The sequence below is a fragment of the Hippichthys cyanospilos genome, chromosome 21 (genome assembly GCF_059441005.1).
Source record: "Hippichthys cyanospilos isolate Australia breed blue-spotted pipefish chromosome 21, RoL_Hcya_1.0, whole genome shotgun sequence".
NCBI classification, from domain to species: domain Eukaryota; kingdom Metazoa; phylum Chordata; class Actinopteri; order Syngnathiformes; family Syngnathidae; genus Hippichthys; species Hippichthys cyanospilos.
The window spans coordinates 2,131,108-2,149,453 of NC_142389.1; the positions used below are offsets into that span (position 1 = coordinate 2,131,108).

At 39.1% G+C, this 18,346-nt stretch overlaps 1 protein-coding gene across 1 annotated transcript in view; it reads left to right on the forward strand.

Moving 5' to 3' along the window:
* The window catches only part of sdc2 (syndecan 2), a 36,873-nt gene extending 19,606 nt beyond the window's left edge, over positions 1-17,267 (forward strand). The window contains exons 2-5 of the mRNA XM_088404967.1: positions 8,666-8,780; positions 9,467-9,639; positions 11,988-12,117; positions 15,636-17,267. Of these exons, the coding sequence (XP_088261093.1) occupies positions 8,666-8,780; positions 9,467-9,639; positions 11,988-12,117; positions 15,636-15,799 (582 nt within the window). The 3' untranslated portion in view covers positions 15,800-17,267. The remainder of the gene's footprint in view (positions 1-8,665; positions 8,781-9,466; positions 9,640-11,987; positions 12,118-15,635) is intronic.
* The last annotated feature ends 1,079 nt before the right edge of the window (positions 17,268-18,346 follow it).

An 18,346-nucleotide genomic window follows, 5' to 3' on the forward strand; every position in this document is an offset into this window, starting at 1 on the left:
GATTGATATTATCTGATAGGATTTTGGGCCGAGCGTTTAGCACGTCCACCTCACAATTTAGAGTCCCGAGTTCCTGTGTGGAGTTTGCATGCTCTCCCCGTGCCCACGTGGGTTCTATCCGGGCACTCCGGCTTCCCCCCACACTCCAAAAACATGCATGGCAGGTGTATTGGACACGCTAAATTGTGATTGGCTGTGTGAATGATTTTTCATCTTTGTGTGCCCTGTGATTGGCTGTCAACCAGTGCAGGGTTTATTATTTATCAGTTATTTGAAGAATTGAATTTGTGGGACATCATTTCAAACCTATTGTGTGGAAAACAGAATTTAAGACCCAATTCATGCTTTGTTCTGTAACATGTTGGAAAAATGTGTTTTATTTGTGTGTTTTAAAAGTGTTTTATTTTTGATTCCTACGTTTGCTTTTTTGGAGGACGATCAAGATCAGAGAATTTGAACGATTTGGACATTTTTAAAATAAAAAAAAAGTTATCTAGATGTTTCATTCATCATCAAAAATCATAAGCATTTAATTGAATGATTAGTTCAATCATTGTACCCGTAAAATGTAACATCACATCAATAACAACATAAATTCCAAAGTTAATATAAATAAAAAGAAAGCGAAATTGGAATGCACAGTACTTTATCTGCCTTGTTCCTTTTTTTTTGAAGCCCAAACAACAAAATCATCATCAGCCAAATCTCCCGCTACACGTTGTGACTCGTATATTCGTTGTTTACGTGCAAGAACGCATGTACAGTACGTATCGCTCGTCCGCTTAAGCGCGCCAGCACGGTTTTCTGCTTCTGATTTACAACTACAAAGGATGTGATCCAATCCGGCAGAAGCCGGGAGTGTTGAGTGTAAAGTTTTGTGTGTTTATACAACATTACTCTTTTATAGTAGTCTTGTCAGGTAGACAAAAGTAGAAGGTTGTGCAAAAAAAGAGGAAGTCAGCTAAAGAGACGTAAAGCAAAAATGTCAACAGCGGCAGATGTGGCGTATTCGCATCTCTCTCGGACTCAAACGCATGCGCTCAAAGAGTGCTGGAGGAGCTCCAGACCTTAAGGGCTCAAAGAGAGTTTGATTTGTGCGGACTTCCTACAGGAACTCCGACTCTCCTGGGCCCGCGACTCAAAGACTATCAATTAGTTCCTTATTATGTTCCCCAGGAGGGCTATAAAAGTTTGAGTGGGTTCAAAGAGCGCAATGGCAGACACACTTAAGCCATATATGTACACAAAGTGTTGTGGGATGTTGTAAAGTCTCAGAATAGATGTCCTTCCCTCAAATTCCCTTAAATTTGAAAGCAGATGTTTGCGCCTTTTGTGCTCACTGTACAACTCCCATTCCGATGAAGTTGGGACAAATAAAATAGAACAAATGATTTGCAAAGTTTCTTAAACCTTACATTTTATTGGTGGTGTTTTGATGTCGTGGATGTGATTAAATTAAAACCGAGTTGGAAGGACTCAAGCTAGCTACACGGCTACGAAGGCTAATTTCAAAATAAAAGCTTCCTATCGCTATTGCGTTGGTTTTATTCGGGTTGTTGGAACTCGGACTTCACAACATTCTCGTGTTGTTGCTTGGCCGTTTTTGCTTCGCCTGTAAAATTGGAAACTGGATGAAAATTCTGTGTATCCCTAATGAAGGCCTTATTTCTTTAAAGAAGTGGTGGAACATTTTTCCAATGCGCAGATGTGAGTCACAGAGAGAAGCAAAAAAAAATCTCAAGATCAAGTATTGTGGTGAACAAGTTATTACCTGTAGCCAGTCACTATTGGTGATATACCGTCAAAGCCAATTGTCTTGCAGAATGATGACTTCCTGCAATAACCATTTCACGCTTTTTCACACTGTCCTCCAGGTGAAAGACGACTCTCTTGCCTCCCATTTTCTTTAATTATTAAGTGTTTTTTCTGTTGCACAGCAATAAAATTCCGTGTTATGAGGAGAGTAGTTGGGGAGACTGGACCTGAGAGTTAAGTTTTGTTGACTTAATTGTGATGCATAGAAGAGCACAGTCGCCGCCTGCCAAAATGGATGATCATTATTGTCCATTTGGTAGCCTGCTAGGGAAAATACACTAAAAAACAGCAGGCCTATCTACCACTTTCCCTTTTGTGAGTCAGTATTATTGCATTCTTTCTCAGACTCCCACCCACAAACACACCGGTTTACAATAGCTTTATTACTTGGAACCATCTTTTGCCCTTAAAGAGAGTTGGAAAAAATCTAAAAAAAACCCAACAATGTTTTCCTTGTTTATGCTCTTCGTTTAGATGTACTGTACTGTGCATTTAATTTTGTTTTTGACATCAAACTGCAAATTCCAAGCAAAGCAATGAGAATGTCAGCATGTGCAGCTTCATTAGAAAACAGCGCACAACTGCTAAGTAGAGACGCTCGATGCCCCTTTTTTTTAGACCACCTCAAGTACGAGTACTCAACTCTTGATTTCTCAACAATAGTGATATCAGGTAACCAGTAATGCTAGTACTTTTGTACTAAAAATAAAATATCTAAGAAGCACTCAAAAAACCTCTTAGGTCAAAAACGCATGGGTTATTATGTGTGAGTTTGACTCAAAAGGTTGGGTCCAATGAGGAACCATATATATATATATATATATATATATATATATATATATATATATATAAAGTGAGTGACATATCTCTCTCTGTCTCGTGGTGGCGTCTGAGACGCTAGAGGGTAGACTTAAAAAAAAAAAAAGACTTGAAAAATCAGAGTGCTGCAGATGGCTGAAGGAGGATCTGATTTGCGATCTGTCTGCCAGCCCTCTTGCACTTGTTTTCGACTTTTTTTGTGTGTGTATTCATCTCGGGCCTTCGAGACGTTAGCATGCGTGGACGAGCGTCTGCGTTGGCACATAAATGTGTCCCATGGGTGCTTTGGCAGAGATGCAGATGTTTGTGTGCATTCTTTTGAGGATCAGCGTTTCCTTTGACCCGAATTGGATTTCAGTTGGTATTTGTGCTGTTGGTGTGAGAAGATCATCAACATTCGAAAGTCCAGATGATGACTCTGCTTCGCTTAGGTGTTTCATCTGGATCTCCCTCCAACAGAATGTAGGGAGAGAAGGACACTGGAACCTCAAGCACATTGTGATTCTGTATAGCTTTTCACATAACTACCTCCAGGCTATAGTATTGTCAGCCCCCCCCATTGCTTTCTCATCTCATTTGCCCACCCCCCCTCGCTCTCCTTGATCCCTCAAGAATGCCTCTTATCTGTCATCTTTTTTTTTTTGGTCCATTCTCGGTCTGCTGCTCTACTCTGGTTTCCAAGTCAAACAAGCAGGGTGATGTGGAGCAGTTCCCGCTGAAGAACTTTTTCACTTCATTAAAATGACTTTCCGTATTGCCGTATCATCAAAAGCGCCAGACGTCCACGCCAAAACAAACAGCGCACGTGGGTTCGTCAAATACAATTTCACGCGAATGCTCGCGCTTTTCGCGTGTTTGTTCTGCGAATAACATTGAGAGCATATGTTTTTGTTAGGGGTGCATTCCAGTGGACGAGAGAGCCTTGACTTAAAGCTTTGAAAATGTGCGCCTTTGTGTATACGCTTGGCTGCACAATGAGCCTTACTCAAGAGCATGTTTGCCTCCTCCTTCCTTTGAGCCCTCTGCTCTCTAAATGCTGGACATTTATAGCTTAAGGTGTGCACCTAAAGCTCCATGAGAGACTCTTGAAGCCAGACTGAAAGCGCTCGCTGCGCTCTACAATGTGCTGGGGATTACAGTGTTTCTTTATTTGTAGTTATTGGGAATACTTATCTAATTTAAATTTAATATGTAAAAAATGTATAATTATCTGCCTAAAATTAAAAAAATAAAATAAAAAAATAATATATATATATATATATATATATATATATATATATATATATATATATATATATATATATATATATATTAATTAAAATATAATAAAATGTATATTAAATGCCTAAAATAATTAGATATATCTAATTAAAATATATAACATGTATAATAATATGCCTAGAATAAATATCTGGGCTCAAATTGTAATTTATCATTAGTATTAAATGGTTGCCGTACACGCAGATGTTGTGTAGTGTGCATCTATGTGCTCAGTATTTGTAAAGGCTTTTGTGTTTATAAAATAAAACGGCATTATAAAATAAAACAGCGCGTCAGCTTTGCTGGCATCGTTAGCAAACAATTTTAGACAAAACACAATTTGACAAATTTCAAAATTTTATATTTATTTGACATTTTTAAAAATGTATTAAACCGGTTGAGTTGCATGCTTTATTGAAGTGTCAGGAATACTTTGATAATTAAATATAAAATAAAATGAAATGAACTTCAATATACATATATTATGAATGCAACTATTAGTATCGAATTATTTTAGGGACCCCACTTTGAGACTGCTTTACGTGATAATTTGTTTGAAACTGAGGTCTTCAGAAATGATTTGCTAATCATCTTACTTGGGATGTTCTTTACCCAAATGCCGACTGTTGTGAAATCGCGGAAGGTTGCCTTTCTCTGTTTTTCCCTCACATGCCCACATCCGTACCGGCTTTTTCAAACACAGGAACAAAGGAAACAAGTCAAGCCGTCTTCTCCTTTTCATAATGCATTCAAAACGATCCACATAGTCTCTTTGATGACAGTGGAAATTAGGTGACGCTTGACAAAAGTGCATTTTTTACAGTGTTCTGTGCAAACTCTCATACTATATCGAATTCTAGGTATATATAATGATTTTAAGCATCGTAAATGACATGATATTACTTATTTCGCATTCAAATTAATGTCATTCAAACACTGGTGTCGAAAAATTGGCTCTGTTTTGAGTTATGCGGTTAGAAGTCGGCTCCCCTATTATGGGGGTTGAAAATGCAAAAAAAACCCAAAAAAAACACGGTAAGTAATTTTAAACACGTAGAGGTATGCTATTCATAGTCAGGCACGGTCCGCAACTCCACCCCCCACCCTCTGGGAATATCAGGACTCCATGGTACATTGCACAATGTGCAGAACCCACCAACTCTCAGACTTCAGGTGAATTTTAGAAAGGACACCATAAGTCATGTTAAAACGGACTTTTCATCAATCTTCAGAGATGAAGTTACAACCAAAAAGGTCGTCAATCTTTTGTATGAAAACTGAAAAACGTGAGGAGTAAAATGTTTCCTCAACGACTATAAAAATAGAGCTGCGGATTCATACATCAGCTGGCAGACTTTTGGTGCACGCACTACATTAGTAGTCGGCAGACTGCTGTCTCGTCCATTTGAAAGACGCGATAAGAGCGGGAAGGAGTCGCTACCTGCAAATGTCAACAGTCTGATAAAAGGATCAAAGTTTATCAGAGATGACTGTGCCTCAATCAGGTGTTTGTGATAAAGTTGCCTGTTTGCTCGCTTGTTCATAATGTGAGATTGCCTGCATCTATTCTAAATCCAGTGTATTTTTTTTTTCTTTTTTAAGAAGAAACATGTTGTAGGGGCAAGGTTATGGCTCCCTCATTTAAAACCTGCTTCACACTCGAGTTCCTTTTGGCGCCTAGTCTTCATTTTGTGTCAGAAGATTCTTTCACACGGCGATCCTGCAAAATTAGCACTTTAATTCCATGACAGAGAAGGTGGAATTTCGAAGCCTGTACCTTTCACCCAGAACTAATGGAAACATGATAATATGGTGTCTGTGTGAACTTGAAAAAAGTCCGCACTAGCATACGGGTGTGATAGTTACAATTCAGTTCAAACAGTGATAATTGCTTCCAACACAACGGGGTAGCAAAAATGAGTGTCAGGTTTGAACCTTCACATCCTTGTGGAAATCTCATACACAAGCCAATAGAATCAAAGTTCCTTGAACTCAAACCTCTTGGAGCTTAAAAGTGGGCCTTGCTTTGCCATTTTTTTTTCCATTTTTGCCCTTTTGTTTGTCAGCCTTTCAGTACACTGTAAAAGAAGCTAATTATAATCCTGCGTGTCAGCAGTTGATAATAACCGAGGAAGAACCCTTCCTTTCGTTTGTGTCAGATTTTATCGGCAAAACGGGAACAAATTGGAGACCTGGGTTACGTTTTAAGGTAAACAAAATAAGCGATTATCCCTACGGTAATTTACACACGACCTGTCGCGGTTATTGCGTGGCGAGTGGAGGCGAAGGAGGGCGATCCAAAGACGCAGGAAACTGAGGAACTAGCTCAAAAAATTCAGGTTTAATAATAAAACAAGGCAAGAACAAGTAACAAAAAAATGAACAAAGTAGCAACACAAAATCGTGTGGGGCTGCAACTAATGTTAATCCCTTACTTATTTAATTTAAATTCAACATTAAAAAAAATGTTTGAACCAAGACTCTTTGATTATAGCACTAACAGGTTACTTATTGGTCCATAACATGTCAAAAAATAGGCAAAAATAGCTACAATAAATACAATACAATAGAACACGGTGATTTTTAGTGGACCCTTTTCCTTCTGCTTACTTGTTTGCATCTGAAGTTTTTGTTAAAAAAAAATACCAATGTATTATTCTTCCCTTGCTTTTCAAAAACTGTGGAAATATGCAAACTACTATTTGTAAATGTTTGCTTTTGATTCAGCACTGCGATATTCAGTCCGTTTCACGACGGGCGAAAGAAAACGGAGGTTCTGACCATTTGGACAATTTAGGTCTTTAAATGATCGTTCGTGAATAAAAAAGTAATTAAACATTTGATTCTCGATTACTTGCGCATCATTCGTCGTCTTCCCATCGCGTTTACATTGTAAACAATAATTCCTGTTCTCATTTGAAGCATCGACAGCTCCGTCCGCCACACATACTGTAATTTGATTTTTGAAATATTTTGGCGTCTCCTTAGCAATAGCGTTTAAAAAAATAAAAGGACTCGATCAAACCACAGCACGCTCTATTTGCCATATCGTTCCTCTTACACTCTCTATAGCAAACACGGCACGCATCAGTCACGCTGGTCTGAACCCCAAAGCCGATGCGGTGTCACGTTAACACGCTCAATTGTCTATGTAGCAATGAATGAATGAAATAACGTTTTGAACACTTCTACTCAGCGACGTGCATGCGCGGCCCCTTTCTCATTAGCGTCCTTTGTCAGCATGCGAACTGCCCCTGCCTCGTTTTGCCCCATTGTGCTCTTATTATTAGCCATGCATTTTGACCCGCGGAGCGCACACAACACTGAATGAGTAACGGGGATGGGGGTTGCATTCGGAGGAGTAGAAGGCAAGGAAGGTGAAGATAAAGTTGCTTTGAACAAATTCTCTCTTTGATCAGGCGGCCGAGCAATGAAAGGTCTTTCTTTCGCAAGTCACTTGACTGAGGAGGAACGCCATTGTTCCGTTTCGGTCCTCGCCTTACTTATGTCTTTCGCTATTAGCCGTTAGCGGCGTGGATCACCAGCCGGCGCCTCTCTTTCAAGATGCTAGACAATCACACACATGCGCAGTTACTTCAAAGCGCTGCTGTGTATACACGCATGTCGATGCTTGTGAATTGGGAAGGCGAGAATCCAGATTGGGTGGTTTTTATATGTATGTATATATATATGTATATATTTTTTTACAATTTTTTTGCAGCAAGTTGCTCCATTTTCCAATGAATTTGTTCTTCATTTGAAAAGAAAACTGTAATCTTCCTGTCACGGATTAAAAAAAAAAAAAAGAAAAAAAAATATATATATACAAGTTGCTTCATTTTCCAATGAATTTGTTCTTCATTTGAAAAGAAAACTAATCTTCCTGTCACGGATAATATATATATATATATATATATATATATATATATATATATATATATATATATATATATATATATATATATATATATATATATATATATATATATATAAACGTCTCGACTTAGTCTGCCCAAACACAGCTGGTATTCATCATTGTGGCCTAATTTCTCATTAGCCAATTCCTTGGCTTTCTCGCGGCATGTCTATTCTTTGCACCAAACAAAAGAAGACCCCTCATTGGTCTTGCTGTCAATTGATTGTTTCCTCTAATCCAACGTCTTTCAAGCTGCCTGAATTTTAGCAGCGCAACTTCTTTGGACACACACACACACACACACACACACACACACACACAGGCATGATATGTTGTTATGTGTGGTCTTCCTTTTGACACGTTTCGATTTTTTTGTCACGTTGGACTATCGGTACATGAATGGATGCTGCTATGGGGGTAATTTTAGACATTCCGGTCACATATGCTCTACAGTACACATGCATTGAAAAGATATTTCAAAGAAACCATTATAGATAACGGACAAGAGACAAATTATATACTGTGTTTTTTTCTTTTTCAGTTTCTTCTTAAATCCCGGTTTGAAGCAATGAGGAGGAGGAGCTTTTTAAACAATAAGATATGTTAATTTGGAGCCTTTTCACTACCATTTGCCCATTAAGCCGGAATACAAACATTCCAACCAATCAGGCCAGTTGTCAAGACAGTGTAGGGAGATAACACGAGCTTGCAATGTCAGTCATCAACAAATGGTGCGCTGAAATCATCAAGCATTTTTGTTTTCACCCTGACAATGAATTTTAGTCAATATCTTCACTTTCATTTTACCATTAAATGCTATAATTCTCAATGGCTTCTTGTTCCTCTCTTTCACAGATAGCAGAGGCAGCCAAGACTTCCTCCCAGGTTGACGACTTATACCTGGATGACGCGGGCTCAGGAGGTTACTACCCCGAAGATGATGACGACTTTAACTCGGGATCTGGTTCAGGTAAAAAAAATACAATGGGAATGCGCAGTGTGTTGTCTAACTGTATGTATATATATTCATATATTTATTTTTTATTGAATTAAAGTGAATGAATATAAATACTCAGTCTTTGTTATTGGGAGTGGTTATAACTAATCATTTTATATTATCTTCAATAAAAATGTGCTTATGCTACTTAGAAAATACTAAGTTTACATATGCATTGTGTTGTATGTACATTACACATTAAATAGCTCATTAGTCACTTACAGATGATATTCCATGAATAAACTTCCTGTTTTCTTTCATTTTATTGAGTAGACTGGGTGCTTGACTGCCCCCTACTGGGTATAATTGGAACACCTAATTCCAACTCATTGCCAGGTTATATTCTCGCATAATACAGCTCTCGTGATTTTTAGTGTTCTCAACTTTCTTTCCTTTCATAGTTTTCTTTCTTTTGGGAAGCTTCGTTTTCTAATAGTGTCTTTCAAGAAAGCCCTAAATCCATTTTAAGCACACAAATAGCATCATTCGCTCAGCCACCTGGTCGTCAAGACGGTCTTTGCATACATGTGGACGCCGCAGTGTAGTCCCACTTTGAATAAACGATTTTGATCAAAGTACAAGTGACGTTTCGCTTTAGACTAGCCGCAGAAACATCAAGGACAACTTAAGAATGAATCTTTTGTTTCTGTCACCCTCAGGTGCAGGTGAAGCGGTGGCAGAAGAAACAGTGACCGTCAGTATGGTGTACATCGCGCCCAAAGCAGAAGAACCCACGAAAGATTCCACCAAAGATTTCACCCCCAAGGTGGAGACAGCGACGGTCAGGGAAAAGGCCAGTGATCGCGCGCCCAAGAAGCCATTCAGAACAGAGGTCAGTAGAACACAAGTTAGTGCCGTTCCTTTTTATTGTGCAAGGCTAGAAATAAGGAAATCATTGTATGAGATAACGGTTATAACACATAGTTCAGTTGGTGTGCTGCCAACGATACAAGGTGGTAATCATTATTTAAACCGAGGAACTAGCTTCAACGAGACTGTTAAACGAAAGTTGCAGTAGAGTTTACGAGATTAACGCTTTCCGCGGTTTAGATCGTAAGGCGAATTGGACGTATGGCGGGCAATCCAAACGCATGTTAAATAGCTAATGCGTGTAAAACCCCAGGTAAAAACATCAACATTGAATATACGTATTTAGAATTGGGATTAAAATAGTATAGTATGCGCTACGTACATATAATATACATGTATACAATTAACATCATAAATAAAACATATAGAAAGGATTTATTTACCTTTGAGCGACGTGACAAGCTTGTTATAGCCATTTTCCCTAGTGAGCCTAGCCTAGGCTAAGCTAGCGTAGCCTTCTTCATATTTCTTGATAATCTCCAGCATCGTTTCCAAATAAATCATCTTCTTACTTCTCTTTAATATCGTTAGCAATCTTGGGACCTATGGTTAACCCTTTCAAGTTTGAATTAAGCAGTAAAATGCACTATAAATGCGCTATTGAGCACCCAAGACGAGATCCAGTTTTTAGCATGCGGCCATTTTGACCGTGTCGCCGACCAATAGCTGACCAGCATCGTAGTGACGTAAGCGGTGACGCGTGTATAGACGTATGAGCGTTGACACATCCAACATGGTGGTAACGCACGCACACCGACGGCCATGTTGGATGTGTCATAAGCCGAAAAGAATGGTGTAAAGAGGGGATAAAAAAACGTCGCGGTCCACGCGGTAAGGTGAAAAAAACACAAGGCAGAGACATCGTAAACCGGGTGTCCACTGTACTTTATTTTTTATAATTTGATGACCTAAATGTGAACGAAAAGGGTCAGCAGTTATCGACGAAGGATTCAGTCCAAATAATTGAAATCGTTTTAAACGTCAGACGTCGTCGATACAAAACAACACAATTTGGCTCATCCCCCTCAGCAAGCAGCGCACTTCTCATTCCAACATCACAACATTCACCCACCCACGCATCGCTGCTTTTCGGAATTCATTAATCATTGCTGTCAATCAGTGCGGTTCAAAGTCGTGCATACAATAAGGTGCTTGCGTTCAGAGCCTATTTTTGAAAAAAAAAAAGTCATCAAAAAACGCATTTCGTTTGATTAACGCTGATGTATTTTGCTCATCAACAGTACATATAATCGGAACTGTTCATTGGAAACTGCAAACTATTACCGGTATTTATAAATCTTCTACTGTTATGTTTGTTTGAAAAAAAAGAAAGAAAAAAAAAACGGTAAACTCGCTGGTTACTTTGAGGATCGAGATTAGCGATAAACGATGTGGGTCGGCTAATGCTTCTCTCGCATCTCGTGTGTGCCGTGCTCTTAATACACTCCAGACCAGCGTACATCTGTTTGGGCTTAGCTGCCAAGGCTTGACTAAAGCGAGGCCTACCTGCTGTCTCACTGAAACAAAATCAACCTAACTCCAACCTGGAATCGTTCCAGATGCAACTTTTCTCACTTGCCTACTTCGGTAGTTTACGCTAATCTTCGCCGGCCTGCAGTATGTCGTTTTGTTGTTGTCCTGCTTCTCAACTAATGGGTTATTTAATTCAACGCTAATGATTTTTCAACTTGAGAGAATAGTTTAGTTTCGAGTCGTAGAATGTTTATCGGTGGCTCGGTCTTGCTAGCTAGCTAACAGCACTCTTATGTTCCATATAGGCGGATGAAAATGCTGAAATCCTGAAAGTTGCCGTTCCAACTGATAACATTTTAACAAACCACGCTGGGTCAAATGTGATTTTTCTGCAGGCAAATTTGCCTCATACACCAACATTTTCGCGCAGAGATTTGGGGGAGGAAATTAGTGTGCTGCTAAGCACCATTTCAATTTAAATTATTAAAAAAAATGTTTATTTAAATTTTTTGAACATTGGTCATTCATAATTGAACGGAAATATGTAATTTGGTCATTTATAATTTACAATAGCGGTTTGAATTTTGCATTTCCTAATTTTTTGATTGATACTTAAGTAATCGGCATCATGAAAAGTATTGTAGGAATTATTCGATTAAAACATATGTTTTTTCGATTTACATTCTGCAATGTTGGCATCTTTTGCTCTGACAACAGCTTGTTTTTTTTCTCGTTCAGCTTCATGATATGGATGATGTAAAGGATGGGTGTGCATAATCATCTCATGATGATAAAACACATCCCAACAATTCACTTGTATATCATTTCTAAATCTAGGCACCGGCGCCTGTTACAGAGGACATGCAGAGGAACCAAATGACCAGCACGACCAGCGCCCCAGGCTCCGCCCTGGAGCCCATCGAGGTCCGCACCGAGAACCTCTTCCAAAGGACAGAGGTGTTGGCAGGTATGTGGAATTTACTACCGCAAATTTTAAAACCTGCGAGGAAAAAAAATACTTTTCACGTGCTGTATTTTCCCCGATTAGTTTTTATCAAACAGTTCTTAGGGTTTATTTGGTATTGTTTTTTAATTTTAAAAAATTCCATTTGGTATTCACCACACTTTTTGGAACAATTCGGTTACTGGTCGGGTCACAGTTTTCCAAAGGAAAAGCAAATGTTTGCAAATAATTTTGATTTGGAACCAAATCATCTGATTTCACATGGACACCAAAAAACGAAAGAATAATCACTGTCGAGCGTGTGAAAGAATGTCGGGATGGTTCTAAGTCAAACGATTGCTCTGAACCACAGGTGTCGAATTCCAGTCCTCGAGGGCCGGTATCCTGCATGTTTTTGAAGCTTCTCTTTCAAACGCACCAGATTCAGACGGAGAGGATACTTTTCCAGTTCCCGCAGAGCTAATGATAAGCTAATTATTTGAATCCGGCGTATCGGGCAGAGAAAACCGTAAAACAAGCAGGATACCGGCCCTCGAGGACTGGAGTCCGACTCCTACGCGACTCGACGGTTACAAAAGTTGTCAATTCATTCGACGACGGCTGAGTCGTCAATTGAATAATTTCGAGCGCTCTAATATATCATCGACCCGAAAAAATAAGACGGTTTAGTAAAACAAACGATCAAAGGATTCAGGTTTGCAGTTCATTTGAGCATTTCTTGTCAACGCATTGCCGGCAGCCTGTTAAATGGCGGAAATCTCGGTAGTCTTTTCCTTTACGTCTCCCACCTGATCCACTTCTCAAAATAAACGCTTTTAATAAACTCTGTCTGTCTTCCTCCTTGGGACCTTGTAGAGTTCACACCGACCGGTGTGGGTGTTTCAAGCTCCTTCTGCCTTGTTTGAGAAAAGGGATAGCGTAGTCCCTCTGATCCCATCTGTCTCCTCCCTGCCTGTCTGAGTTAAACGTTTGATTGGCAGCTGGCGTCCACTTTGTTGTTCCTCCCACCCCGCGCCCATCAGCTCGCTCGCCCGCCGACAGCTTGCCTCGCGTCTCCTTTCTTTGGCGGTTTGATCCGTTGCGTGGGGTTTTTTTGAATGCTAATTGTAAACTGAGACGGCATCTTCAAAGACGGAACTATTCACGGTCAAACTTTGGGCTTTCTGCTGCTAGTGTTGAAGATGATATTTTTTCTTCCTGCGGGACTACTGTAAAGATGATTGACAGTATTAATCCAGTTAAATTTGATCTACCGTATTCATCCGAGTAGTCGATTTATAAGTTGACCCCCCCTTTCTTTCTTTTTTACTTCAATTTGGTGAATTTTACCAATTTTACAGTTTTTTGAAGTCTACCCAGGTGTGTCAAACTCACATTTTTTTGTAGCTACATCTTCCCTCCTTGGGCCGATCATGAGCAAACCAAGTCAATTTTAAATCGTCTCCTAGTATTAACACCACTGTATACACAACAAATTGCTTAATTTTGAAATCAGAACTAAAGCATGACAGTTTGTGGATTTATTATTGACATTACTATAGCATAAGACACCCAAATTATTGCAAGATCTCAACGTTATTATTCATTAAACATGACAAGTTGAAATTTTGGAGCTGGGTTTAGCAAGGCTCATGGAAATGTACATGATTTGCTTTTGCGGGCCGGATTTGGTCCCCGGGCCTTGGGTTTGACACCTGTGGGTTAAAAAGATTATGGCTGCCCAATTATAACACATGGTGTGTTATTAAAATGACGAAATTATGGTACTTTTACTCGTATTTCTTTATCGTATATTGGTATACTGCTGGAACTAATGTTGCAACAACAAAATGAAATTTTAATGCTTCATATTTTTTAAAGCCCTAAAAGTCATCATGACTATCTAACACACTAAATAGCTCCTCCCATTTAACGCCCGCACATCCTCTCCTATTTCCTCATCAATTGTTCAGAAATCCTCTTTACTCTTCCACGGGTAGTCATCTTCATACCCACGATTTGCTGATCATCTTACTTGGGATATTTACGATGTTCTGTGCAAACGCTCTAAAACGGATGCATACTTTATCAAAATAAGAGGTATATTTAATAATTTTAAGCCATTTTAAGCATTGACATATTCGTTCACATTCAAATTATTGCTATTCAAGCTCAAGGTTGAAAATGAGAAGAAAAGAACTGGAGAAATGTGCTACATTGTTTTGCTCTCCTGACAAGTTTTTCGCAACCAAACAGACCGGGAGAACATGTGGAAACCAAGGAGAGCAGAGGGTAAACGGAGATCCCGTGAGATATCCTCAACTGATTAGGATGCAGCAAAGAATCTCACACGGGCACTATCGGGAGACGGGAATGAAATGGGCGAGCTGTGGTCGCTTGCGATCATTAGTGGGGAGAGTCGTGGTCAGAGTGGAAGAGGTGAATTCCCAAATGGAGGTTGTTGGTAAAAGCCGGTTTCACAATGTGTCTTTTTACTGACACGAACCGCATTCCCAGTCTCACAATTACAGCGCAAAGTATTTTTTTTGTCCAATCTAGGGCAAGCGCACAAAAAACACAAACTGAGCCAGAGTGTAGATGTTTTGATCAGTGGTTCTCAACAATTTTTCAACGAGGCTCCCCCTGTGAAATACATTTCGAGCCAAGAGCCCCCTAACCGGCATTTTTGGATGGAAAAAGAAAGACTTAAAAAGAGTGCTGTGCAGTCCGTGTCTGATTTACTAAACTTACATTTAAACATCTAAACTTCAAATTACATTTATGCTGTTGCCTTAAGGCATATTTTATTCTGCAACTCCGTTTTTTTTATGGAAAATTTCATCGCTAACGATCATGCATCCATATTTAAAGAATGTTTTGCAAGGGAGTCACTATAACAAGGTATGGCATTAAGTAACTTATGTTCCAATTAAGTTTCTCCTAATTTGAAAAAAAAAAAATGTCTTCCTGTCGTCGCATTAAAATGCATGAACCCCTCTGTGTCAACGCATTAAAATGCATGAACCCCCCCCTGCTTTGTTGTGGGTCAAAATGACCCATTTAAATGTAAATGGTTCATGTAAATTTTCAGTACAGGACTTCTGTTTGTCTTAGGTGTGATCAACATCCATTAAAAATGGCAGTTGTTTGCAATTTTAAATATTTGCGTGATATTTGATAAACAAGGAAAATCCGGGTAAAAATGAGCCTAGAATATTATCGCTGTTTCTGAGGGGAGATCACAAAATTTGTTAGTTAGCAGGAGGAACGTTTCGGAAATTTTTGGATGATTTCAAATTGACCATAATACCGGGAAATTAAGCATCGTTTTTATTGATTTGTGAATAGCTTTACAATCAAAAACGTTTTCAGTTTTCTTTTCAAATGAAGAACAAATTCATTGGAACATGAACTTGTTGCAAAAAAATCATATATATATATATATATATATATATATATATATATATATATATATATATATTTGGAAGCAGTGGGTGGTGGTTGAAGGCAACTTTTTCACCGCTTCTTTCTGTGTTTCTCAGCTGTTATTGCCGGCGGCGTGATTGGATTCCTCTTTGCCATCTTCCTCATCCTACTCCTGGTTTACCGCATGAGGAAGAAGGACGAGGGCAGCTACGACCTGGGTGAGAGGAAACCTTCCGGCGCGGCCTATCAGAAGGCCCCAACCAAGGAATTTTACGCGTAAAAATCCCGCCCACTTGTCATGGGATCAACAAAACACAAGAGGCCGAGCGAGCCGCGGCCCCCGGCAACAGCCAACACGAGAAACAAGTTACAATGTTGATTTATGGAAAAATAGCATAATGGAAAGCTTTTGCATAGCATATTGTTATTAAAGATCTTTTTCCCTTCTTTTTTTTTTGAAACAAGCTTTCCTCGTTCTATGGCATCTGTCAGTGTATGTATGAAAAGGCTATAAAAAAAAAATAACGATCTTTAAAGGTGAGAAAATCATCTTGTCTTCTGTCAAAGGAGCTTGTGCTTAGTCGCTGACTACTTTTAGCAGTATGTTAATTGTAAAGAAAAAAAATCAAAAAGTGGAAATAATTGAATATAATTATTCTGTATCAATCCTACTTTCATGTTTCTTTTTTTTTTATTTTGTCTTAGCATGTCTGATGTTGATCTCTAAAGTTGTATGACATTAATTTATCTTTTCTCTGATGTTGAAATATGCCTTTGTAGTTTTGATGAAGCTCTTTTGTCTTCACATTAACGCTGTTAATAGTCAATGTAAATTTACTCCCTTCAGGTCGCGATGTTTCATTTTTGCTCTCCGAGCCGAGCGCGGCGTCACGTCTCGTCCAATCGGTTTTCAGCATTTTGTGTTTTGGGAGAGCATTTTTTTTTTTTTTTTTCAAGCCCGGGAATTAGTTCAAAGAAAAAAAAAAAAAGGCTTTGCCCTTCGGATTGCACATGATTGTTTTGGAAGCTGAAGTCTGATTTTCTTGGGAGTCGGGCCCACAGCCACCTTCCCCAATATGTTAACCGACTCGGTCGTGGCCAAACGAGCATCCTTCCCCCCTTCCCCGGCCTCCTTTTCTCTCTGTTTACCATCCCGCCCACCTTCTTTTTTAGTCAGACTGGAGCAAGGCCAGTTAAGCTGTCAATGGCCTGCCCCACTTCCTGCTTTGTACCAGTGTTGACGCTTTGGGCTCAGTGAAAGGCCTCGTCGGACACAAACACCCAGCCGCATGCAGAGCACATAACGCTCAAACAAACGGCGTCTGCAACTCACTCGTGAAGACGCGGGTGGAAGGTTCCACGCAAAAACTCAAGTACCGTATTTCCCGCACTATAAGGCGCACCGGATTATAAGGCGCACCCTCAAATAATGATATTTTAAAACTTTTTCCTTATATAAGGCGCACCGGATTACAAGGCGCACCCACAAATAATGACACATTTTAAAAGTTTTTCAATCACAATATACTGTAGTAGTACTCAAAGTAATAACGATAATAACTCAAATAATAACTCTAAACTCTCCATAGCATAATTACTCAATATGAGGATCCTTGTTCAAGTGTAAACACACAAAATAAACAGGTAAAGCTTACTTTATCACTTCGTTCCCCATCTGCGAATCCCAATCTCAATATTGTTCCATATATAAGGCGCACCTGATTATAAGGCGCACCATCAGCTTTATTGGCTTTTAGGTGCGCCTTATAGTGCGGAAAATACGGTAATCCTTTTCCTCTAAATAAAGCGTAAAAATGATTGGAGTTTGATGTTGCCTTTTTCCGCTGTACAGACCTTGATATACGACACGGTCACAACATGTCAAATTTAGCACAACACATGGCTGTGGATCCCTTTTTTTTCCCTCTTATCTCATCCTATGTGTCTGTTAATATTCTCCGTCCCTTCCTTGTCACGCGGGAACGACGGTATCGAACTATGTTGGCAAATCCAAAGACTCGCTATCCCTACTCTCCTCCACAGCCACTTTTATGATTTGTTTTTCACTTTCCTTTCTTTTTTTTCTCTTGATTAGAGAGGCCTGACCTTCCAATAGCTTATTAGTATATGGAAAGATATATAAATACAGTATATATAATGTATATTCACAAATGTTTTAAACCTTCAAAGTGCCTACCATTCGGATAAGATCGTGCTCAGGCAGGGGTCGGAACAGCTCGACTGGCATTCAGTGTGCATGGATGACTGTAATGGTAATTTTTTTTTTTTTTAGTCGTACAAAAAAAGCTGACAGTATTGTACCTATAAGTTGAAACAACACTACTGAATAAACATTGTGGCCTAATAATCAATTGCTCTTGTGAACTTTGTTTTGGACCTCAGTCATGTGAGTTTACAGAAATGGGGAAAGATGCTTATGGACCAAAAAGTACATCTACAAAGATAATCTCACCGAAAAATCTTCTGAGAAAAAAAGATTTGATTTTTAGATACATTGTATTATTGTTGTAGCAGATCAAAAGATCGATCTATAACAACACATTTTCTTTCAGACATTAACGCATACAGCTGGGTGCTTTACATTTATGCAGTAGACTAAACAAGCTGTTTCTGTGATCACATCTTTTGTAGCAAATGACTACAGAGCTCAAAAAGCTTCACACTAAGAGTCAAATCAAAGAACAAGATATTTATTGTTTTTGTCGCTCTTTTTCACCAGTTCACGCGATATTTTAATCCACGACAGTTACAAATCCCAAGGTGGAAACAGCCATGACAAAAAAAAAAAGCTTGGCTCTTACGGAAT